Consider the following 24,766-nt stretch of genomic DNA (forward strand, 5'->3'; position numbering starts at 1 on the left):
TGCAGCAGCCAGTTCCTAATTTGGTGTCCACAGATGGACTTACGGAGAGTTTATGAACACCAGCAATTAAATCTCCTTTTGAAGAAGTGATCTAAAGCTTTTATCGTTTTCAAAAGTATCTGTGACCCAGAAGAGGCTAAATCCACTCTCATAAAAGGGTGCCAATGAAAACAAAAAGCAAAAATCTTAATAGCAAGGTCTTAGGAACTCCCAAAAGATTGAACAGCGAGCTCCTTTTGCGTAAGCCCTGTATTCACCACAACTAGTAAGGTGCCCAGCACACAGTATGTGCTCAATAAAGACACACCAACAAATGAATGAAGAATCTGTCAAAGACAAAGAAAATGCACCTTAATGATGTAAGTCAATGAGAAAGTTGAATACAACTTACAGACATCAATTTTTCACCTAGCTGAGCAAGCACACAGCTGGTTCGTCCATGGGTAAACATTACCACTGATTGATTCTTTCGCTCATTCGTCTACTCATTCATTCATTTAGCAAATATTTATTGAGGTTGAGCACCTGCTCTGTGCCAGAACCAAAGCTACATGAGACAGTCTCAGCTCTCAAGCAGCCCCCAGCACAGTGGGGCAGGCAGAACCACAAATGAATCATCACAGTACTGGGTGGTAAAGGCAGTGACACGGACTGCACAAGGGGCTGGGAGACCCAAGGCAGGGACCTTTTAGTGGTTGAGCTTGGAGGAGGCTCAGGGAAGGTTTCACCAAGGGAGTGACATTTGAGCCCAGTGCTGAAAGCTGAGAAGCAGGTAGTCAGTGGGTGAGGGAGCCTGTTTTTAGCCTCCATGGCCGGTGCTGGGCACACACAACAGGTCCTCCCTTACTATGGATTGTCAAATGAAGAGTGCCCATCTGTAGGGGAAAAGTCTATGCAGGGAGCTCCTGAGCTAACTTCCAGCACTAGCAACCCAGCCTCCATTATTTTCCACAACTCTTCTCAATGTGCCCCCGCCCAGCAAGACTCACTGGTTTACTCACTGCATCTGGGAAGTCTTGTTCCAGCCCTCCCACCTTTACACACTGATATCCCTCCCCAACCAGAGTTACCCCTACTTCTTCACCCACATAGGCTGGTCCATCCCTCAAGACCACATTTTCCCCCAAAGCTTCCAAGAGTCTACCTCTCCAAGATCAGTCACCTTTTTTTTTTTTTCATAAATGTGTTTATCTTGTTTTCCCAACCAGACTGGAGGCCCCTGAAGGCAGGGACAATCTGTTATTCTTTATCAGGAGACAATGTAGTAGAGAGCAACGGTTCTCAAATATTACACACATCAGAATCACATGGAAGAGTCACTAAAATAGACTTCTAAACTCTACTTCCGGAGTTTCAGATATAGTCAATTTCTAACAAATTCCCAAGTGATGTGGTCCAGGGACTGCACACTCTGAGAACCACTGGTATGAGAAGCACATGGGTTCCACACCCAGCTGAACCCGGATTTCAATCTAGGCTATGCATCTCACTGGCTGTGTGAGTTAGGGCAAGTCCCTTAGCCTCTCTGGGCCTCACTTTCCTAAGGACACACTAATACTTTGCAGGGTTACAAAGGAACCCAGCTGGCACCCAATGGACACCTAATAAATGCCTGTTAATTGATTGGCTAATTGCCTCAGTTACAAATCAAAGCATCCCTTTTTAAAAATGCTTTTTAAGTTTGTTTATTTTGAGAAAGGGGGAATCGCAGAGAGGGAGGGAGGGAGAGGGAGAATCCCAAGCAAGCCCACACTGTCAAAGCAGAGCCTGAGATGGGGCTCAATCCCAAGAACTGTGAGATCATGACGTGAGCCAAGATCAAGGGTCAGATGCCAGGGCGCCTGAGTAGCTCAGTCAGTTAAGCATTTGACTTTGGCTCAGGTCATGATCTCACGGTTTGTGAGTTAGAGCCCCACGTGGGGCTCTGTGCTGACAGCTCAGAGCCTGGCGCCTGCTTCGGATTCTGTATCTCCCTCTCTCCCTGACTCTCCCCCACTTGTTCTCTCTCTCTCTGTCTCTCTCTCTCTCTCAAAAATAAATAAAATGTAAAAAAAAAAAAAAAAAAAGAGTCAGATACCTAACCAACTGAGCCACCCAGGTGCCCCCAAAGCACCCATTTTTTTTTTAATTTTTTTTTCAACGTTTATTTATTTTTGGGACAGAGAGAGACAGAGCATGAACGGGGGAGGGGCAGAGAGAGAGGGAGACACAGAATCGGAAACAGGCTCCAGGCTCTGAGCCATCAGCCCAGAGCCTGATGCGGGGCTCGAACTCACGGACCGCGAGATCGTGACCTGGCCGAAGTCGGACGCTTAACCGACTGCACCACCCAGGCGCCCCTTAAAGCACCCATTTTTGAGCCAGGTTATTTCTCCCAATTAGGGGAGCAAGCAACACCTCAACACTCTCCTCCCCAACTCTTTTCCATCAGGGCCTGACCAGCAGAAGAATTTAATTTGATTTCTCCACTTCCAGTGGAAAAGGTGATGCTTCTCTCCAAACCACTGGGCTCACTTTTTTTTAAACAAAACTTCTCTAGGCTCTGTCCTTTGCCCAAGCCCCAGATCACCCACATCATTAAATGAGCATCTTCTCAAGGATGCACGGACTATCCAGAAAGCTTAAAATTAAATATATTCACCATTTTAAGTTTTTAATACACTCATGTTAGCTAAAAATAGATTTTGACTATGTGGGCATGAGGGGAGTACTTCAGCAATGTTTCCTTCAAGCACGTAAATGTTAGGTAGTGGCTGTGTGTTTCTGTCTCTCTCATCCCTAACTCTCTCTCTCTCCTTTCCTCCCTCCTGTTCTGGTCTCTGCTTGCCTGAATGGAGAGGTCTTTCATCACCCAAGCACCAGAGAAAAGGGTCTTCCTCCCTCCTCCCTGACAGAATCATAGCCGTAGGCATGACCCACACTTACTTCCATTTATGTGTAGAGATTCACCCGTGCACAAGGAAGTCAGCCATACACATTAAATATAGGCACATGCTCACGCAGCCAAGTCTCAATAAGGACTGTGCGCTTGCTCTACAGACGCCACCGCCAGACAAGTCCCCATGCACCACCTTGCACCCCTTTCCAACTGGATAACTTCCAACGCCCTTTTTTGCCTTCCTTGTTTACCCCACCCCCATCCCCAACTCACCCATTTCTCAGCAGGATGCTCCAAGTAGGAACTGGGCTCTGCTACCCAATTTGCTGGGGGTCCTGGGGCAAATGGGTTTTCCTCTCTGCCTTCTCACTTGAGTAATGACAAATATACCACCTGCCTTAAAGTGAGATAACAATCAAGCCAGATAATGCAGTAAAGGGCGTGGCACCTTGTTCCGGCCCATTTAAGTTTTAGGTAGGAAATCAATTACTAAAAATCAGTAAGCATTGCAGCATTATTTACCATAGCAAAGACATGGAAACAACCTAAGCGTCCATCGATGTATGAATAAAGAAAATGTGGTATACACACACACACACACACACACACACACACACACACACACACACTGGAATATCATTCAGCCATAAAAAGAAGGAAATCCTACCCTTTGTGACAACCTGGATGAAACTTGAGGGCTTCATGCTAAGCTAAATAAGTCAGAGAAAGACAAGTACTATATGATCTCACATGTGGAATCTGAAAAAGCTGAACTTGGGGTACCTGGGTGGCTCAGTCAGTTAAGCTTGCTGCTTCGGCTGAGGTCATGATCTCAGGGCAGTCTGTGAGTTCAAGCCCCACATTGGGCTCTGTGCTGATGGCTCAGAGCCTAGAGCCTGCTTCGGATTCTAGGCCTCCCTCTTTCTCTGCCCCTCCCCTGCTCGTGCTCCTTCTCTCTCTCTTTCTGTCTCCCCCAAATAAATAAATATTTAAAAATTATTTTAAAATTAAAAAAAATTAAAAAGCTGAACTCATAGAAACAGAGAACACATTGGTGGTTACCAGAGGTAGGGGATGGGGAGTGACAGGTGGAGGAAGTGTGTAAAGGTGGTCGAAAGGTAAAAACTGTCCACTATAAGAAAAATTAGTTTTGCTTAGGGAATGTAATATATAGCGTAATGACTATAGTTAACAATATTCTATTGTATATTTGAAAGTCGCTAAAAGAGTAGGTCCTAAAAATTCTCATACAAGGAAAATATTGTATGTGAGGTGATGGATGTTAACTATAACTATATAACAATATATACATAGTTGTACCTTATTTTGTACATCCTAAACATATACAATGTTGTATGTTAGTTATACCTCAAAAACAAACGGGGTAGGGGAGAAAGGGGGAAGACATCTTGGGATTTGGGGCAAGAAACCCTCAGCTGGTCTGAAAATGGAAAAGCTTGCCATGAGGTCTAGTGTGTGCCAGGCTTTCTCACCCTCATGATCCACGAGGGAGGGATTATTCCTCCTCTCTTATAGTCAAGCGTCCGGGAGGCAGACTTGCCTAAGCTCACAAGTCTGGTCAGGGGTGGAGCTGGGACCTGAACTTCCCCTCTGTCCAGTGGACAGGAGATGAGATGCCTCGAAGGGGAGGAGGAAGCTGAGACCAAGACAGTTTGTCCAGTGGCACCCACCTCACCTGGCCTCAGCCCCAGCTCTGGCAGGCCCTCCAGGCCCAGGCAGCTGAGGCCTGCTGTGCCTGCCAGAGGGCACCTGTCAGGGGCCAGGCTGTGCCAGAGAGAGGCATCCTTTTTGGTGGAGCCCAGATGGAGATTCTGCTGCAGTGTGGCCTCGGGTGAGGACAGAAGCAGGCCAGCACACCTCATGGGACCCCTGTGATCATTCCCATTGGCCACTAATAGAAGTTGTCTCCACAGCAAATCACTGCAGGGTCATTTGTGTGCCCGCTTCACCCACAGAAAGAGGCCCCAGTCAGCAGGGCCCCTGGCACTCAAGTCCTCCCATCTGGAGGCAAAATGTGCAGATGGGCAGGTTTCACAGAGAAAAGGCAAAATGTGCAGATGGGCAGGTTTCCCCAAAGGTCTGTTCTTTGGTGCCCACACTCCCTCCTCAGGAGATAGTCTCAGGAGCAGAAGAATCCTCAGCAGCCCCAGCATCCCTTTGGGAAGTGGTTAACAGCACAGTCTTTGAAGTCAAGCATGACCGGATTTGAATCCTTTCTCTACCAATTCCCAGCTGTGTGATCTTGGGAAAAGGGCTTAACTCCTCTGACCCTCAGTTCCCTGCTAACAGTAACTACTAGGCAGTTACTCTGTGATGTAAAACAGGTAAAGTGTGTGACATGTACTAAGCACACCCAACAGATGTTGGTGAAGCAAAAAGGAGATAATCTTATTCTCTCTCTCTGTGCCGCTCTCCACCATCTGTCCAGAAAGGCAGCAGGTTTGAGGATGGTCAGCAGCTCAGGAAGGGAAATGAGGCATGCTTGAGAAACCCTGAGTACATACACAGGCTGAAAGCAAATGCTGAAATGCTCTGGAAAAAAAATGAGGCGTGTGTTTTTTCAGAAAGGCTGTGTGGAAGAAAGGAAGAGGAGATATAAGATATACACAAGGGAGAAGACCTTTGGGGGTAGAGAAATGGTGGAATTTTACTAAGTTTCTTCTGGGAGGTATGGGAATCATGTCTTTGCACCTCCCCTGGAGAGTTTAGCAAAGCCTCCACTTCTAAGCCATGCGATGGGGAGCTGGATATTTGGGGGGATGCAATGAGAGAATTAATGTGACCTCGAGGGGCCTCAAGGATATAGAGCAACCAGGCCATGAATGGAGTTGCCCTTCTGGGTTATATTATTATAGTGAGCATGATCCTGGACCGCAACTTCAGTGGGTGAGAACAAAAATGTTACTGAATTTCTACTTCAAGCCCCCACTCCAGCAGGCAGGTAGTTAACATGGGGCTTTCTTGACATTTCTTCCCACCTCCCTGCCTGGTTCTGTGGTGCCAAGAGACTTGGGGAGGCTCCATCTTGTTTCTGTAGCAAACACCCACGTAAGTACTGCTGAGGGTCCCCTGCATCCTTCAGGCTGGTGGCTGTACCCTGGGGCAAGGGAAACTTTCTTCAAAATAGTCCTGGTATGGATTTTCTAGCATAATCTACACACAGCCTTTCCCTTGCTGGGTAGCTTTCCCCCCTACCCTGTCCTGCCCAGTATACACACATACACAGCAGGCAGGCAAAGAGGCTGGGCACAGGTTCCTGTTCTCAAGAACTCCCTCCCCTCCCCTCCTCTTGACAATGGGGCAGGATGGAGGTGAAAGGGAAAATGACTTTTCCCGTCCAGGTTCCAGCCCTGACATTTTGTCTATAATTCAATTCTCTCTTTTAGTGATTTTACAGTCTTCTAAGTTTCCCTGCAGACACAGGCTTTGAACACACCAATTGTCTGCTTTCTGCTCTATCTCAGCTTCACAGCCACCTGCCTGCAGGGGGGTGGGGTATGGAGGGGAGGGTGATGATATCTTCTCTACAGATACCCTTATTTTATTCTTACTTGTTGCATAGTATGGATGATAGCATAATTTTTGTTTTTGTTTGTTTTTAACCAGCTCACTGTGGATTGGGATTATTGAAATGCTTAATTTCTTGAAATATCCCCCCATTCTATGATGTCACCATTATTAACCTGATGACCCCCACTGCCATGGTCACTGACACACCTGGTCAGCCAGATAGAGACAAGGAACTAAAGCCTGAACAACATCAGGGCTGGAAGGGACCTTTCTGAAGGTGTGCACCAACCCTTTCCTGGCACAAAGGAGGGGAGGGGCCCTGCCTGCGGTCACACTTACCCAGTACACCAGTGGGCACAAGAATCCAGGTTTCTGAAATCCATCCCAGGTTTTCCATTTTGCCAGAAGGAAGGCTGAGAATTCTCAAAGGGGAATACCCTTGCTGGTAGCAAGGTTTTGGTGCCTGCCCTTCTTCTAGTCCCCCTCCCCCCACTCAGAAGCCTGCTACCTTGTTGGAAGTGGGAAAGCAGGAGACCCAGTGCCTCCTCATAGAGACATGTGTAGCTCTGTGCCTCCTTCTGTTGTAGAAATAAATGGTTTCATGTCACAGGCTGTTCTACATATATGCCTGGGACATCTTTCCATGTCAGAATATATATCCCTACTTTAGTCTCTGGACTGTCTCAGTATTCCACAGTATGGATAATACTATGTTTTTCGTTTGGTTTGTTTTAACCAGCCCTCTATTGATGACCATTTTAATTGTTTCCAAAATTATAATACATACTACAGCAGAAGTCCTTCCATGCCTCCTTGTGCACCTGACTTTTGGAAAGCTACTTTCCAAAGTAACTCTAGCACCTACTTGGCGGGCAGTGCGAAGAGCATCCTCTCTATACAGCTAGGTGTAGGAAGGTGGGAATTTGGTCACAGTCGCACAGCAGGCTTGTGCTAGAGATGGCAACCGTGGCGCCCTCTTCAGTCCCCAGACCTAACACCTGTAGTCCCAGCTGATGATCCCTTAAGTCCTTTACACTTGGGTCCAGCTTGGATTGAACTTGGCCTTCTGTTTATTTCAAATGGCCCGGAAGACCCAAGTGTGTGGGTTGTGCCAAGCACTGCATGCTGAATGTCAAGGAAGAGAAAGACTACTAGATAACCTTCACTGACTGAGGGAGTCCCATGGGTGGGCCCCTAGAGGATGAAGTAGGCTGGATTATCTTCCTGGTTTACAAAGCATATTTATGCCCATGATCTCATTTTACTCCTCTGGAGTCTGTATGATTATCTTCCTCCTTTAGAAAGGAGAAAAATGATGCACAGAATAATAACTTGTCCAACATCACACAAACGAGTAGTAGCAGAGACAGGACTGGGGACTTGTTCTTTAAAAATTCATATATTATCACCGCTAAAAGGAAAAATAGCGTTCCCGAAAGTGTGAAAAACTGAAATTGCAACTACAAAAATAAAATGGCGACTTTCAAATAGAAAGTTTGAAGAAAAAAAAAAAAACTTGGAACAACAACAAAAAAGCTTTGAAAAAAAAATCTTGTTAGGTGACCATGGGCACATCATCTCATCTCTCTGAACCTTCGTTGTCCTGTTTTCACAGAAAGAGAATGGTAGTAACAATAATACTAAGCACGGGAATGGGAGCTAATATATACTTCACTCTGCTCTAATGCAACAGTCGTTTCCAAGTCTGAGCTTCCCCTGCAGACTTGCATTCAAGCACACATATTTAATATGGCTATAATAGGGGCGCCTGGGTGGCGCAGTCGGTTAAGCGTCCGACTTCAGCCAGGTCACGATCTCGCGGTCCGTGAGTTCGAGCCCCGCATCAGGCTCTGGGCTGATGGCTCAAAGCCTGGAGCCTGTTTCCGATTCTGTGTCTCCCTCTCTCTCTGCTCCTCCCCCGTTCATGCTCTGTCTCTCTCTGTCCCAAAAATAAATAAACGTAGAAAAAAAAATAATATGGCTATAATAATATAATAAATCTTATAATCCTATGATAACACACAATTTTGTCTCCTAGTTTTTCACGTGACGTCATAAGTTTTTCCCACAGCCTCAAGCAATCCCCTTTTCAGTGGCTATTATCCCCTGGATTAATTAATTCCTGCTGCTGGTGCCAGACAATTTACCGCCACCAAGTTTTCACTATTTTGAAATATATCCAGCGGATACTGGAGGAAACCTCTTTCGGCTTCAGAGAGGTTCCAGAAAGTCAGAGACTGAGGTTTTCGGACCCTAAGCTCCTGCCCTCCCCAGGCTGTTCACCCAACCCCACCGGCCCTCTGCCAGGGTGCCTGCTCCTGCCCTCACCTTTTCCAGAGCCTGAGGCAGAGCTGAGGCCTTGCCTGACAGAATCCTATAAAGACTCAAAGCAGCAGCCTCAGAGCAGGCGCAGAGAAGCTTCTAGGGAAAAGGCCTGGAAAGAGCTTCCCTTGGTGTCCCCCACCCCCTCCTGAGAACTGTGTATTTATGCTCATACCTCTAACTCGGAGAATTCTTTTAAAATTCAACCTAAAATCCCATTTTCCCTTCAAACTTTTTTTTTGGTCAGGGACCTGTGGGAATTTCTCCAGAAGTGTGGGAATGCATTGCATTGTCTTTTCAATTCCCCCAGGTCCTTTAACTCATCAAGCCTGTTGGTACCAGGTTAAGAATACATCCCAGCTGGAGGGGGCTAGGGGAGGCATTCTCTCTTTCCACCCGTCCTGGCTGCCTCCCACTGTTTTCACTGGGCTTAATTTCATAAGTGCCCCTTTTTCAGTCTTGAGCAGGTACCCATTCACCTGACAGTCACTGGAATGTTCTAATGTATTAGAGGCATGCCTGACAGAGATGAGTGGGGGGCGAAAGAAGGGATCAGAGGAGCTGCGCTCAAGTTATGGTTCCTTAACTTTTTGGCAGTGAGACCTTGGCTCAATCATGTAACCTCCCTGAGCCTCTACTGCCTCATCAGGAAAATAGGAAAAAGTATAACCCGTACTTAGCCAGAGTGTTGAGAGATCTCGTTTGCGAAAGCGCTGGATGCATTGTAAAGCACCTAGGAGCTCACGGCACCTGGAACCACTTTTGAAAAATATTTGAAGTGTTCCCCAAATCTTCCCTGCTTTTCTTATCTTTGTGGGGTGAGGGCTTGCTCCACTCTGCCCCCACCAGGACCCTCTGATCTAACGACACCCACCCTCGCCAAGCCCAGGTGAACCCACATCTCAGCCCAGGGACAGTGAGCTCGCCCTTCAGGCCCGAAAGCGCGCACTCAGCACCCACTCGGATCTTCCTCCTTTGTGCACCCCGCATCCCTCCCACCTAGATTCGAGCGTGCCCACCCACCCAGCCTGCTTCCCCCCTCTCCTGCAGCGCACGCGTGGAGCGGGGCACTCAAAGCGTCCCCAGTACATCTGGGCGCGCAGGCCACCACAGCTGGAACGCCCGGCCGCTCAGGCTCCTGGCCGCCCCCCGGCCCCGCAGGTAGTGGCGCGAGGCGGGGTGGGGGGGAGCGGGAGCGCCGGCGGGGCGGGGCCCGCGGGGGTGGGGCGGGGGCCTGACTGCCGGGTCGGACCGCCGAGCCGCGAGGGACAGAGGCGCGGGAGGCTCGTGGAGCCAGCCGCAGCCGGAGCCGGTGCCGGAGCCCCAGACCGCGCCCGCGCCCGCGCCCGCGCCGCCATGCCCTTGGCCTTCTGCGGCAGCGAGAACCACTCGGCCGCCTACCGGGTGGACCAGGGCGTCCTCAACAACGGTTGCTTCGTGGACGCGCTCAACGTGGTGCCTCACGTCTTCCTGCTCTTCATCACTTTCCCCATCCTCTTCATCGGTGAGCGCGCGGGGAGCGGCGGAGGAGGGGAGGGCACAGGCGGGGAGGGAGGAGGAGGAGGAGGCGCCGCCGCGCACCACACCGCTCCCTTTCCCCCCTCGGGCCCCGCGACCGACCGGCAGTCGCCTCCCTCCCGGGGTCCCCTTCTCTGTGTTGTATCCCGTGGTCCCCGCACTCGCCGGCCCTGCCATCCCCTCCTTCCCTGAGGTGCACCAAACACAGGACGCTCGTGACTCAGGGGACCCCCAAGTTTTCCACCGCAGAGCCGAAGCTGAAATGGAGAACAGGAAAAGCAGTGTGGGCGCTGGAATGTTTGGGAGGGGTTCGGGCTGTACCCCCAGTAGTACAGTGTAGGGAGACAGGGCACCCCTCCCCCGAGGTACTCTCCTGGTCAGCCGAGGCTGGGCCCAGGGAGAAGGGCAGCCTGGCCTCGGGAGCCGGAATGGAGGCCCTGTGAGCCCCTGTGTGTTTTGGGGCTGCGCCAGACAGTGATCAGTAGCCTCTGCAGGTCCCTGGGGGTCCCACGCGCCGTGGGGGAGGAGAGGAAGGAGCTAGGGACTTGGGTCCTCTCGTCTGCTACTCCATCTGGACCAGCGTCACCGCTTGAAAGCCCTCTGCAAAGTTGGGCACCACCGTTAGGACCATCCTGCGTGCCTTTTCACTGTGGTCCTCTTTGTCTCTCTTCAGAACCTTGAATTTTCCAAGCTGGCTAGAGCTTTGTCAACTCACAGGGTGTTCCCCCCCCCCCGCCCCCCCCCCCCCCCGCATCTGCAAAACTTGTTAATTCACTCTAATGTTTTAAAGGGCAAATTTTAAAATTCATATACAGCTTTTGGGAAGAAAGGAAAGATTGTCACAAAATTAAGAAAGGAAGGATGTGGCAGAGGCAGAGTTGCTAGTTACTGACAATTAGAAATAAGGAAGAAGCATATGTTCTCAAACAAATGGCTTATTTACATGATAATTTGTCATACAAGAGGTTAGTATATAAAATGAGTACCTGCATAGGAGGGCCTGCATGGGTCCAGGCTTCACGCTTGGACACTTAGGTCACAGGTACCAGACTCGGGCATTCTCATGCACAGGTGTACAGATGGTTACACTCCCCACTGTGGGCTCAATACCCAAGCACTCACCTGGGGTTCATGCACCCTCTTCCTGGTGAGCCAGGCTTCCCACCTCTCCATGGCTCTCCTTGCAGGATGGGGCAGTCAAAGCTCCAAGGTACACATCCACCACAGCACATGGCTCCACTTCCCTGGGCACAATCTGCGCTGGATCCTGACCTTCATGCTGCTCTTCGTCCTGGTGTGTGAAATCGCAGAGGGCATCCTGTCTGATGGGTGAGTACTCAGGAGAGTGGATCTGTCCTGAGGTGCTTCCCAGAAGGCCCGAGGAGACCCCAGCTCACCTGTATTCCATGAGACAGTAGCATTTGCTGATAAATCCAGCAACCATTTATCCAACATGTCCTGTTGGCTCTCTGTGCCAGATACTGGACACAAGTGAGACCCAGGCCCTGGCCGCAGGGTAGAGGGAACATGGATCTGCATGCCAAGACCTGGGGAAATAATCCTAGAGCCTATTAGAATGCCCCAATGCCTGTGGAAGATGCCCTGCCTCTTCCTCAAGCTGCTAGAGTTCCCTTCTTGGGAAGAATAAAAATCACTCTTGCTTAAGACCTTCCCTTGGTTCCCAGTTGTTTCCAGGTGCTCAGCCTAGTATCTGGGGTCCTCGCAGTCAGCACCCCCCACCGTCTCTAACCTCATTCCCAAGGCCTCCCCTCACCCACCTTTCCTCTGGGCCTCACAGAACACTCCTTACCCCTGTCACAGCACAGATCATACCATATTTTAAGTTTCTGTCTATTTGCAAAACTGTCTCCCCCTGAGTGAGAAAGTCTTCAGAGTTGGGTTTTATCCATCTTTATAGTCACAGCACAAGGCACGTGACAAAGCCGCATAGATATTTATTGACTCCTTAAGAGAAGAAATGAAATGATGGTACAAGTAAGAACTCTGGGAGGAGAGAGGAAGGCAGGACTGGGCAAGCTTCGTGACTGAGGGGCTCCTGAGCTGAGTCTGGAGGTATGACAAGGTCTGACAGCAGAGGAGTTCCGGAGAGGGAGGGCCAGTGAGTCAGGAGGGAGGGGGAATAAAGGCACTGAAAGGAAAGCAGGTTGGGGTGAGAGTAGTGCTTGGGGGCTGGAGCATGAAACACAAGCAGGGAGTGATGGATGCTGGGGCTTGGAAGTCAGGGTGGGGGCCTCTCCAGGAGGGCTTGGAATGCTAGGCCGTGTCTGGGTTGGGTTTTGTCAGCAGTTTGGAACAGAAGAGACACATGGTCAGCACAGCATTTTGGGGTGAGGACCCTGGGAGGTGTCCAGGGCAGCCTGGAGGCAGGGAGAGGCTGGAGGTAGAAACAGCACCTAGGAGGTGATTACAGTAGTCTAGGTGAGAGATGACAGTGCCAGAAATGGTGTGTCAGCAGCGGGGGTGCAGAAGGAGGAGATGAAGCAGCCATCTCATGGAGGAAGGCTGAGCGACTGCCTGGGTGAGGGGGTGGTGGAGGGTGGAGGGCATGTGGCTAAAATATCAGAAGTCCAACCACTCTGAGCTGGAATCAGACCATGCCCAGATTCCACTCCTGCCAGCCAGCAGCAGGGGGATGGGATCCCCCAGCCCATACACACTACCTCACTGTCCCACCCCCAGTGTCCCTGCATGCTGGCTCCAGCAGAAGTCTCTGGGACAACTGCTTGCCTTGGGGCTCCTCCCGGTTGTCAGAGTCCCCCAGATGAGCAAGAAGACTGGAATGCTTGCTGCCACATAACTAGCAGGTGACAAGTCCACCTCCCATCCCCCATCCAGATACCCCTTCCAAAGCAGCACAAATGTTCAAAAGGGGAAGGATGCTTTGTGAGCCCCCAGGCCAGAAATTCTCACTGGGTTATAATCAGTGTAGTGGCAGAGAGGAAAACACCCTGCCTGTGGAGGAGGTAGACCTGGGTCATTGGCTGGTGCTTCTGCTGCATATCAGCTACAGGACTTCAGAGCAGTCACTCAGCCTTTCTGAGCCTCACTTTCTCTACCTGTGAAATGATCATAATAATCCCTGCCTTGCCTGCTTCACAGGGCCATGGAGGATGAAATTAGAGCACAGACAGGGTGCAGAAATGGAATAGCAGAGCCCTGGGCAGATAGTACATCTCCCAGAATGAGGGAGACCAGAATGAACCAGGTCAGGGACTCCCTCCTGCCCGCTGCCAGCAGCCCCTCCTGTGTGGGGCTGCATCTGTATCCCCTATCTCCCCAGCTCAGTGCAAACTGCCATTTCCTCTCCAGGAGGCAGGCTGGCTCCTGAACTGGACACTTGCCACCTGGTCTTTGCTGGCCTCCATCTGTGGGCCCATACCCCTGGGCAGGCAAGCATGAAGAAAGGACATAGGAAGGGAGCAGACAAGAGGAGAGGCCACAGACCCTGCCCTGTGGGACCCCCAGTCCACCCTGGCCTGGGTTTGCAGACCTACCTGGGAGTCTAGGGGCAGGGGGCAGTGGAGGCTAGTTAAAGCAGTAGTCTTCAAACTCTGGCTTAGTTTAGGGTAAGCCGCATTTAGTGATTAATTAAGGCATCTTAAACCTATAGGGCTTCCTCTCTTCCTTTGGGTTTTGTTTTTGTGTGGAGCTCTGAATTTAGAACACCAAAAGCAGTACAAGTCAGGGAGGAAATACTTTTTTTAGCAATATAACTAGAATGTTTTCCTAGATCACGATACACTGGAAAAAACCCATATATAAAAAACTTTTACCTAATTTCTAACCTAATTCAGTGTATATTATTCAGGAAAGCAGCCAAAGTCTGTTTTGTTCAGTTATGTCATGAAATATTTATTTCAGTTATGGTTAATCTTCATCTTATTTACTTATATCAAATGTTTATCATTTCTACCTCCTATTGCAAAAATGAATTTATTTAAACTTATGATATAACATTTAACTTAAAAATGTGTGCAGTATAATTTTTTTCAAAAACTTATTTCAAGGAGTACAAAGGCAGGAGTTTTGAAGACCCCTGAACAGGGTGTTGGCTGCTCCCAGTGACCCCATTAGTGACTGCCCTGTACCTCCTGTATAAGTCTTTTGCTGAGAATATCCACTAACTAAGGTTTAAAAAGTATCAACATTTATGGTCTCATTTATTAAGAAATCTGGGGGCGCCTGGGTGGTGCAGTCGGTTAAGCGTCCGACTTCAGCCAGGTCACGATCTCGCGGTCCGTGAGTTCGAGCCCCGCGTCGGGCTCTGGGCTGATGGCTCAGAGCCTGGAGCCTGTTTCCGATTCTGTGTCTCCCTCTCTCTCTGCCCCTCGCCCGTTCATGCTCTGTCTCTCTCTGTCCCAAAAATAAATAAACGTTGAAAAAAAAATTAAAAAAAAAAAAAAAGAAATCTGGAGGCCACCTCTCTAGTTGGTTTGGTGACTTAGTGATGTCATCAGAGACCCAGCCTCTTCCCATCTTTCTACTTTATCCTCTGTGTGTCTACCGAATCTTTCCCCATGGTCACAAGATGGCTGCCAAGCTCCGGATATCACTTAGGAAGGCTAGGGCACGGGTGCCTGGGTGGCTCAGTCGGTTGAGCGGCTGACTTCAGCTCAGGTCATGATCTTGCAGTCTGAGTTTGAGCCCAGCGACAGGCTCTGTGCTGACAGCTCAGAGCCTGGAGCCTGCTTCAGATTCTGTGTCTCACTCTCTCTCCACCCCTCCCCTGCACGTGCTCTGTCTCTCTCTGTCTCAAAAATAAATAAAACATTTAAAAAAATTAAGAAAAAAAAAAAGGAAGGCAAAGGCAAAGGGGACATGCTCTCATATGTCTCTTCCTTATGCATGATATCTTCCTCTGCAGACTTTCCTTTGCATCTCATTGGCCAGCATTGGGTTATATGGCCACCCTTAGACCAATCACTGGCAAAGGGGTGTGGAATTGCAAGGCTGCTTGAACCAATCACCATCCATTCCCTAGGGCTGGGCCCACTGCTGCTAGAACAAACTTGTGGTTCTTTTAGCAAAGCAGGAGGAGAACATGTTATTTGATAAACAGCCCATAGTGCCTCTACACCCTATACACTAGTCTTACCAGACTACTTAGGGCCCCCTGATGGCTCTCCTCATGTCCTCCCTCCTTCTCTGTTGAACTCTAGTTCCCCCTTCAAAGTCCAGCCTGGTGCCACCTCCTCTGTGAAGTTCTCCTTGGTTGTCCACCTACTCTTGCGCTCTCAACCTTCAGTCCATCTGCAATATCACTTCCCTAGACTGCCTAGTCAGGAGGTTAGCTCCAAGCGTGGTTGCCCTCTCCCCACGGTCAGCTTCATTAGGGCAGGGATGCTTGGCATGCTGGGTAGAAGGAGCAATGCAAGCAAGTGCAGCACCGAGGCGGGAAGTTGGAGGGGGCCTTCTGGGAATGGAGGGGGGTCTCAAAATGGCCTCAGCAGAAATAACGGGCTGAGCAGTGCTGAAAATGTGGCTTGAGGCCATATCACCTGGACCTTTGGTGCCAGGCTGAGCAGTGTGGGTTTTGCTTTCTGTAGGAGGGAGCTGTGGAAGGGCACAGTTAGGCCAATTAAGTAATGAGCTTCCTCACCAGTCATGGGGAAGCGTGAAATCTGAGAGAGCTCTGGCTCCCTACAGGTCTTGTCACCAGACCAGAGTCCACCCACCACAGAGACCTCTGTGAGTTACAGTGGGGAGGGGATGAGCTGGTATTGGCCTCCATCACCATCCCAAGGGATGAAACCAAAACTGTGACCTCTTAGCCTCTCTATGCCTCAACTGTAGAATGAGACTAAGAGTACAGACTTCGTGGGATTTCCTGAAGATTAAATGAGTTCATATACATCACGTGCTTAGAAAAGTGCCTGGCACAGGGTAAATGCTCAGTAAATGTTGACTATCAGTGTTGTCATTGCACCACCTGGGGCTGGGTCCAATGCTGATTTATGCTGTTCATGCTAAGTGGGGCTGTCACTAACAGACTTGTGATGTATGGGTCCCCGTACTGCCCAAGGGACCCCAGGGACAGGAAGCCAGCTGTGTTCACTCCCAGAGAAGTGGTTCCAGGCTGAAGACTCTCCAGCTGTGACTGCCAAAGCTGGCTTCCCCATGGCAGGTTCTATAAGCACGAACCCAGGGAGAGAAGGTCATGAGTTCCAAAGCCTGGATACTGAGCCCTCATAGTCTCATTGTGTGGACTCGGGGGCCCCTAACTAAAGAGCATGTTTGGGATCTGTGTAGGCTGGGCAGAGCTGTCAGTATACGAAGTGGAGCTGTGTGTATGATCCAGAGGCCCTACTGTGTGCTGAATCCGAAGCGTAAAGCCTGGGCTGCGCTATTGGCCCATCTACCTCCAATCTCTCTCTCTTTCTCCCTCTCCCCCATCCCAGGGTGACTGAATCCCGCCATCTCCACCTGTACATGCCAGCCGGGATGGCATTCATGGCTGCTGTCACCTCCGTGGTCTACTATCACAACATCGAGACCTCCAACTTCCCCAAGCTGCTGATAGGTAGGGGAGAGGGAGGGGAGGGGAGAGGGATGGTTACCTCCATTCATTCCTTCAGATAACGTTTTCTGAACACTGACTATGTGTCAGGCATTGTTCTAGGTGCTAGAGGTTCAGAAGTGGAGCTGAAACAATCCCTGCCTTCTGGTGTGGGAAAAGACAGACAGGCAAAGAGAGTGAATAAGCAAATAGGGAGGAATGATGCTGTGAAGAAAAGAAAGCTGAGCAAGTCTTTGAGTGTGATGGCTGTATTGCTGTCTATATAGGGTGGTCAGGAAAGATCTCTGATGAGAGTAAGCGTGCGGGTATTTAGGGGAAGAAATTTTCCGTGGTTTGGAATAGCAAGTGCAAAGGCCTTCTGGTAGGAACAAACTGGCAAATAGTCCAGTGTGGGCAAAGCCAAAAGAGGAAGAGAAAGAATGGCAAGAGAGGAACACAGAAGACACCTAGGCTTTGGGTCTGAGCACCTGGGCAAGTGATGGTATTAATAACTGACATGGCAAAGGAGCAGAGGCTGGGGTTTGAGAGCTGGGGCGGGTTTGGGACATGTTGAGTTTGAAGCAGCCAACCCATGTGTCAAATGAGCAGGTGAATAAATGAGCCGGGCACTTGAGGGAGGTCAGGACTGGAGATGTATACGTTCAGAGGTCACGGGCTTACAGGTGGCATCTAAAGCTTGAGTGTGGATGAGGTTTCCTGGAGAGAGAAGACACAGACCCCAGGACCCCAGAGTTAGAGCCTGCAGTTTGTGAACATTTAGAAAGATCCAAGAAGGAGTGCTTACTTAGACCTTCTGACACTATGTGGCTGGGGTCCCGGGGAATGACTATTGATGTTTGTTGAGCATGTACTGCGTGCCAGGCTTACATGTATTATTTCACTTGATTTCCACAATCTCCGTATGGGTATCATTGTTATCCCCATTCTACAGATGTGGACACTGAACTCAGAGAGGTTACAAACAATGACAGCGAACATTCATTTAACACTTGCTATGTGTCAGATATGTCCTAAACATTTTACATATATTAACTCATTTGATCCTTATAACAACACTAAGAGGTAGGTACTATTATTATCTCCCCTTTACACAACAGGAAATTGAGACTCAGAGCTTAAGTGATTTTACTAGTCTGCCCTACCGGTCAAGGGGCAGAACCAGGTCTAGATCCCAGGAGTCTGGCACCCAAGGAGGCTCTTAACTGCTTCTGAGACTGTGTGTCTAAGGGTAATCAAACCACTTGGGCCAAAGGTATAAATCTGGAGGTCTACCTCTGTGTTTGGCTCAGTCTGCATGTCGAAGGTCAGGGCTGTACCTCTGACTGTTAGGCTGTGGTCAGACTGTGTGTCATTAAGTCAGGCTATGATTTTTAGGAGTCACAACATCTAATTGGCATCTGGAGTCTGGAACACTCTGTGCCAAGCCAGAGACAGCACAGTGTCATGAGGGGGCAGAGGGTATTTTCCCATGTAGGGTGGGAGCTGGACTCTGTCGGGATCATCCAGGTTAACCCCCTACCCAGGTGACCCCATGAGAGTGTGGTCAGGAGACTAGGGGGCACAAGTTGAGAGAGAGAGATGTTAAGTACAGACTTCAGAGATCCTCCCTCTTCTGAAGATTCAGAAGCATCTCCTCATGCAGAGAACCCCTCATTAACCCCAGTGCCTGATGGACCGTTGCCCCCAGAAACATCCTGTCTGGTCATTTGCTGAGTTTATTTTCTCATTCTCCGGAAAACATGTAATGTTCTTTCCTTAAAGCACAAATTACCACCTATCGATGGACCATTCTTTCTCCAAAGAACAAGGACTAACTCCCTCCATTCCCTTCTGGTAGAACTTTGCTCTGCAGAGCCAGAAATTCTAGAACAGGGAAAAGCAGAGAGGAGTACCCAATGAGCTGCAGGCATTGAGGACAGTGGGTATTGGGGAGCAGCTGGCCCTCTGAGAAGACTCCTGTCTGGTCACAGGTCTGGAATCCTGCAGAAAGGTGAACCCACAAAATGACCTTGGTCCTGAGGCACCAGATGAGATCAAGGAAATGTTCTATGAAAAAGTCACATTTGAGCTGAGAACTGAAGGATAGGTAGGAACTACCTGGGAGAAGGGAGAGGAGACCATTGCAGGCAGAGGGAACAGCATGTCTTGAGACAGGAGAAGCACATTAGGAAATCTGGAAGAAAACCTGTGACTGGAATGCAGAAAGCAGAGAGAGCTGAACTTTGAAGGCTGGAGTGGCAGGTGGGAACCATACCAGGCGGGTATGCCTATCCTAATGCCCTCACCCACGGATAGATGGCATTTGTCCCTCTCTGGGAAGGTTCACCATCTTGGCCTAGTTCCCAGCCCAGACTCAGGCTGGGGCAGACCCCAGGCATTAGCCTTTATCCCATGGCATTGAGGATTAGGGTGTGTGAGGGGTGTGTGTGTGTGTGTGTGTGTGTGTGTGTAACTTATACGTGAAATTTATTATTTTAACCACTTTTAAATGCACAGTATGTGACATTAAGTACATTGACATTTGTGCAGCCATCATCATCCATCCATCCAACCATCCATCTCCAAAACTTTTCATCTTCCCAGACTGAAACTCTGTATCCACGAAACAGTAACTCCATATTCTCCTCTCTCCCCTATCCCCTCATCCTCTCAAAACCACCATTCTACTTTCTATCTTTACAAACATGACTACTCTAGGTACCTTGTATAAGTGGAAGCATACACTGTTTTGTCCTTTTGTGACTGGCTTGCTTAACTTAGCATAATATCCTCAAGGTTCACCCGTGTTGTAGCATGTAGCATTCTGATGAATGTTCTTTCTTTTTAAAACTGAATAACATTCCATTGTATGGATATAATGCATTTTGCTTATCCATTCATCCATCAATGGACACTTGGGTTTCTTCCACCTTTTAGTTACTGTGAATAATGCTGTTAGGAACATGGGTGCATTGAGATCATATTTGATCACATACATTGCTTTACAGAGGCAATTCTGGAAGTGGGCAAGAGGGAAAGAGGAGAAACCATGAGAAAGCCCTCTAGGTAGTGCAGGGGACATATGATGGTGGCCACCGAGGAGATATGATGGTGACCCAGGTGGCCCAGATATTTAAAAGTAAAGTAGACATGGGGTGCCTGGGTGGCTCGGTCGGTTAAGCGTCCGACTTCGGCTCAGGTCATGATCTCACAGTCCGTGAGTTTGAGCCCCGCGTTGAACAGCTGACAGCTCAGAGCCTGGAGCCTGTTTCAGATTCTGTGTCTCCCTCTCTCTCTGCTCCTCCCCTGTTCATGCTCTGTCTCTCTCTGTCTCAAAAATAAATTAAAAAACGTTAAAAAAAATAAGAATAAAAAAAGTAAAGTAGACAGAACTTGGTAATAGGTGGGGTGTGGAAAGGGACAGGGAAGATGCTGGGGTAATGAGAATTCAGAACCTAAAACTTGCCCGCAGCCCCCCTGTCACACCACTGTCCTTTTCTGCTTTTCTCTCAGTCAAGCCCTAAGCTTTGGCTGAGGGCTGCGACGTCCGGCACTGTGGAAATAACCCTTGGGCTTAGTCCTGGGTCCACCGCTAACTCCCTGTGTGACCTTGGACACGAACTCAGACTCCATGAGCCTCAGTTTCTGTATCTGGACAGGAATTGTAAGTCCCTGTCTAAGTCACAGGATTTTTATGAAGAGCAAATCATACCACATCTGTTAACACCCATGTGAGGCATATTTTCAAGTCTTGGCTCCCAAAAGTGACCTTCATGAAGGGCCAAAGAGGTTCTGACGCTCAAGTTCTGTCTGGGGAGTGTAGGTGTGGGGGCAGGGTGATGGCCTCCAGCTGTGGGATCCCTGTGACCTCGTCACCAGACCAAGGTGAGGGGTTTATCATCCCAGTCCTGTCAAGAGGCGGGTAGCATGCAGAAAGCAGACACTTCTGCCCCCTATCCTAATGCCCTCACCCAGGGACCTGAGATAGATGGCATTTGTCCCTCTCTGGGAAAGTTCACCGTCTTGGCCTAGTTCCCAGCCCAGACTCAGGCTGGGGCAGACCCCAACTTTTGTCTCTAAGAGATGCCCTGGCATTTGTGTGACCAGGCCCATTTAGGGATGGAGGGCAGCTTGAAGGTGTCTCCTTCTCTGTGGCCCCACTAGAGAGGAGCTCTAGGGAATGTAGGCTGACCTCATCTGCATAGGACTCTAGGGAGTGAGGGGGAAGGAGCTGCCTACGCTAAAGCAAGCATCTCCTAAAGGGGGGCTTATTATTGTTCCTTCCTCTGGTTGCCAGCTGACAGTGGTTTATTGGCAGGTGGTGGCGGTGAGAATTTAGAGATTAGAATCTACTGATAGCTTCTGATGATTATGGTCCCAGGTCTGAAATCTGGAGATAATAAAAATATTAACAGCTGATGTCCAAAGAGCACCACCCGCTGTGTACCAGGCCCACTGTGCTAGATGCTCACAGCAACCTTTGAGGAAATGCTGTTATCATCCCCATTTTTATGGGTGAAGAAACAGAGGCCTGGATGGGTTAAATGATTTACCCAAAGTCACATAACTATTAAATTACAGGATCTGAGCCCAAATATATCTGGCTGCAAGGCCCTGTTCTAACCACCGTACACACTGCCTCACAGAACTGTGACTTCCTTTTTCTCATCCCCCAGTCCCCCAGGCTCCATGAGGAGCATCATCATGCTGTATGTAGCGGGCTCTATCCTGGGGACACTCAAGCTTGCAGTGAGCTCGGGCAGGTCACAACCTCTTTAAGGCCCCTTTATAGAGGAGGACAGCTATTAAATGAAAGAGTGGGTCGAAGGATCTTTAAGATTTTCCAGGCTTAGAAATTCCACAAGCAAACCACTATAGGACGGAGGCTCCAGGCATGGGCTCTGCATCAGGCTGGTCCAGTTCCACCTCCCGACTGAGCAGTTACTTAACCTTTCTGAGCCTTAATTCCTTTGTCTGTTAAATCAGGGGTGATGGCACTTTTCCCCTCACAAGGTTGTTGTAAGGAATAAGTGAGATAATACTTAAAGTGCTTCCTTGGCATGGCGCCTACAACTTAGTTAACTTCAAGACATAATTTTCCTATTTTTCTTATTCATTACTGTAAAGGGAAATTTGACTGACCAGCTTGACTTACAAAATTAAAAAAAAAATTTAGTGTTTATTTTTTTATTTTTGAAAGAGAGAGAGAGAGAGAAAGAGAGCGAGCAGGGGAGGGGCAGAGAGAGGAGACACAGAATCTGAAGCAGGCTCTAGGCTCCGAGCTGTCAGCACAGAACCTGACGTGGGGCTCGAACCCACAAACCGTGAGATCATGACCTGAAGCGAAGCCGGATGCTTAACCGACTGAGCCACCCAGGCGCCCTTTGACTTACAAGATTATTAATGTTTTGAACATACCTATCATGAATGTTTTAATGTATGTATACCATCTGAAAATTACACACATATATTCACACACACAGCCTTTTCCTCAGAAATGTGCTCTCACACCCATAACAGTGGCTTGTTCACACAGATACGTCCTCCCTGACATACTTCTTTTCTCTCCTTCTCTCCCACACACTTGCACAACCATGACTGCACACACATGCAAATCCACACACACACATGTCCTCTCCCCTGCAGCCCTGCTAGTCTACTGGACCCTGGCCTTCATCACCAAGACGATCAAGTTCGTCAAGTTCTATGACCACGCCATCGGCTTCTCACAGCTGCGCTTCTGCCTTACGGGGCTGTTGGTGATCCTCTACGGGATGCTGCTCCTGGTGGAGGTCAATGTCATCAGAGTGAGGGTAAGCAGACCACTCCTGAGCCACCCCAGCACCCATCTCAGGACACACCTTAGCCAGGGCGGGGCTTCTGATCAGTGTCCTTCCCCTGGATATGGACCCCCACCCTGCTTCTTAGCCAAGCCCTAGAAGCAGTCAGCCTCCTTTACCCACCCCCAAAGGAGAGTTGAGGCTGGTAGGGGAGTTTTGAGAGGAACATTCCATCTGGTCCCACTGCCCTCTACCTGAGGATCCCAGAGGGAATGGAAGTGATAGGATGTGTTAGCCAAGGTTGAAGGATTCTGAGTTTAATCCCATAGAAGAGGGAAAAGAGCTTCAAGTACTGGCTTCCCCCGAGCTCTGTTGTTGTTTCTGTTGTTTTGGGGGAAGGGAGTTAATGTATTCATCATAGTTTCACATATACCTGAATGAGTAAATGTGGCTGCATACATGTCTTTGGTCTTGTTTTGTTATCATTTTTGCTTATTCCCTTTACCTCTTTCCTCTCTTCCTACTCTATGCTCCCCGGACCTTCCCCCCCTCCCCAAGTAACCCAGATAACAACCTAATATGTGCACTTCCATTCTTGGTTTTTATTAGTATAATATCATATACTTGTATCTACTTAAGGTTCTTTTTTCTCAACACATGTAAGAGTAAGGTTTTTCCTCTCAATATTCATTTTATAAAAATAGGATCATATTATACACAGTTTTCTGCATCTTGCTTTTCTCACCCAACAGATATCTCTTAGGACTCCCTCCAAGTCTGGTATGGCTAATTTAGTTTTATTAATGGCTGCATAATATTCCATCATGTGGATGAGCAATAATTTATTCAGCCATTACCCTATTGATGGGCATTCACTGTGTTGCCAAGTTTCTGTCTTCACAAATAATGGTGTATTCAACATGCTTCTATCTTTATGTATTGCTGTTTTTATTTCTTTGGGATAGAGTCCAAGGAGTGGAGTTGCTAGTTCAAAGAGTCTGTGTATTTTAAATTTTAATCAATGTTGCAGATTGCCTTCCAGAAAGACTATAATCTACTAGCAATGAATACGACAACCGTCTCCCTTCCTCCAACAAGCAATGGGCCAGCCCCATTTGGGTGATAAGTGTGAAGTGCTCCTTGCATTTGCATTTCTCTGATACCCCTGTTTAGTTGGTGATTTACAGGGTATAAAGGCCGACCTCACTCCCTGCCTCAACTGACCCTCACAGCACCCCTGGGATGCAAGTACCACCCACATTTTAGACTTTCTAAAAAGGAAACTTTTTAGAGGAGACTTGTCCAAAGACACATTGCTAGTAAGTGGAAGAGGCAGGTCTGCAGGGCTCCATGTCCTGCAAACCCGACATGAAATATGGTAATGTCCTCAGATCTGTGGGGAAGATGGCATACGGGAGATTTCTGTTCTTTCCCAGTCCGGCTTAGATCCAACCCAACCCAGCCAAGGGGATACAGAGCAGACCTCAATGAAGAGTTATAAGCCAGGAGGCCCTGGCACTGATGGCCAGGATGTGTGGAGGGACCCATTTCCTGGGAATAGGCAAGAGATGGCCCCCTATGTTAGAGGTCAAGGGTGGGATGTCACAACCCCAGATCTTTTCTGGGGCAAAGTGGAGGGTGGTGAGAAGTTGTACTTACCCATCCCCTGTGACCCATGTGCCCCACAGAGATATATCTTCTTCAAGTCGCCAAGGGAGGTAAAGCCCCCTGAGGACCTACAGGACTTGGGGGTGCGCTTCCTGCAGCCCTTCGTGAATTTGCTATCCAAAGGCACCTACTGGTGGATGAATGCTTTCATCAAGACTGCCCACAAGAAGCCCATTGATCTCCGAGCCATTGGGAAGCTGCCCATTGCCATGAGGGCCCTCACCAACTACCAGCGGCTCTGTGAGGCTTTCGACACCCAAGCGGTCAGTGAGGGCCCTGCCTCACCATCCGTCCCCCTCCCTCTAATTTACAGTCACAGATGGGGACCTCAGAAGGCATCAGGTCAAACCCCTGGTAGGGCCTATGGAAGGGAAGAGGCTTGCCCTGAGTGACACAGTGAACCAGGGACAAGTCCAGAACTAAAGATTCATAGGACTGTCATAGCTAGAATGGCCCTTACACCCTTGTTGTCCACATGGGGGAAACTGAGGTCCTGAGAAGGGATGTGACCCCACTGCATTCCCTCATGTCCTATGTTCTTCCTTCTGGAGT

General features: G+C 49.0%; 1 protein-coding gene across 3 annotated transcripts in view; it reads left to right on the forward strand.

The window, feature by feature from the left end:
* Nucleotides 1-9,974: 9,974 nt before the first annotated feature.
* The window catches only part of ABCC8 (ATP binding cassette subfamily C member 8), a 77,671-nt gene continuing 62,879 nt past the window's right edge, over nt 9,975-24,766 (forward strand). For 2 of the 3 annotated variants that reach the window (XM_086677856.1, XM_086677857.1), the window contains exons 1-5: nt 9,976-10,235; nt 11,437-11,578; nt 16,669-16,790; nt 22,413-22,579; nt 24,235-24,477. In XM_086677856.1, coding sequence (XP_086533982.1) covers nt 10,088-10,235; nt 11,437-11,578; nt 16,669-16,790; nt 22,413-22,579; nt 24,235-24,477 — 822 coding nt within the window. In that variant the 5' untranslated portion in view covers nt 9,976-10,087. Of the gene's footprint in view, nt 10,236-11,436; nt 11,579-16,668; nt 16,791-22,412; nt 22,580-24,234; nt 24,478-24,766 lie in introns of all 3 variants that reach the window. The other variant, XM_086677858.1, reaches the window with a different exon arrangement.

Source organism: Puma concolor, chromosome D1 (assembly GCF_028749965.1).
Source record: "Puma concolor isolate L17-30 chromosome D1, mPumCon1.1.hap2, whole genome shotgun sequence".
Classification (NCBI taxonomy): Eukaryota; Metazoa; Chordata; class Mammalia; order Carnivora; family Felidae; genus Puma; species Puma concolor.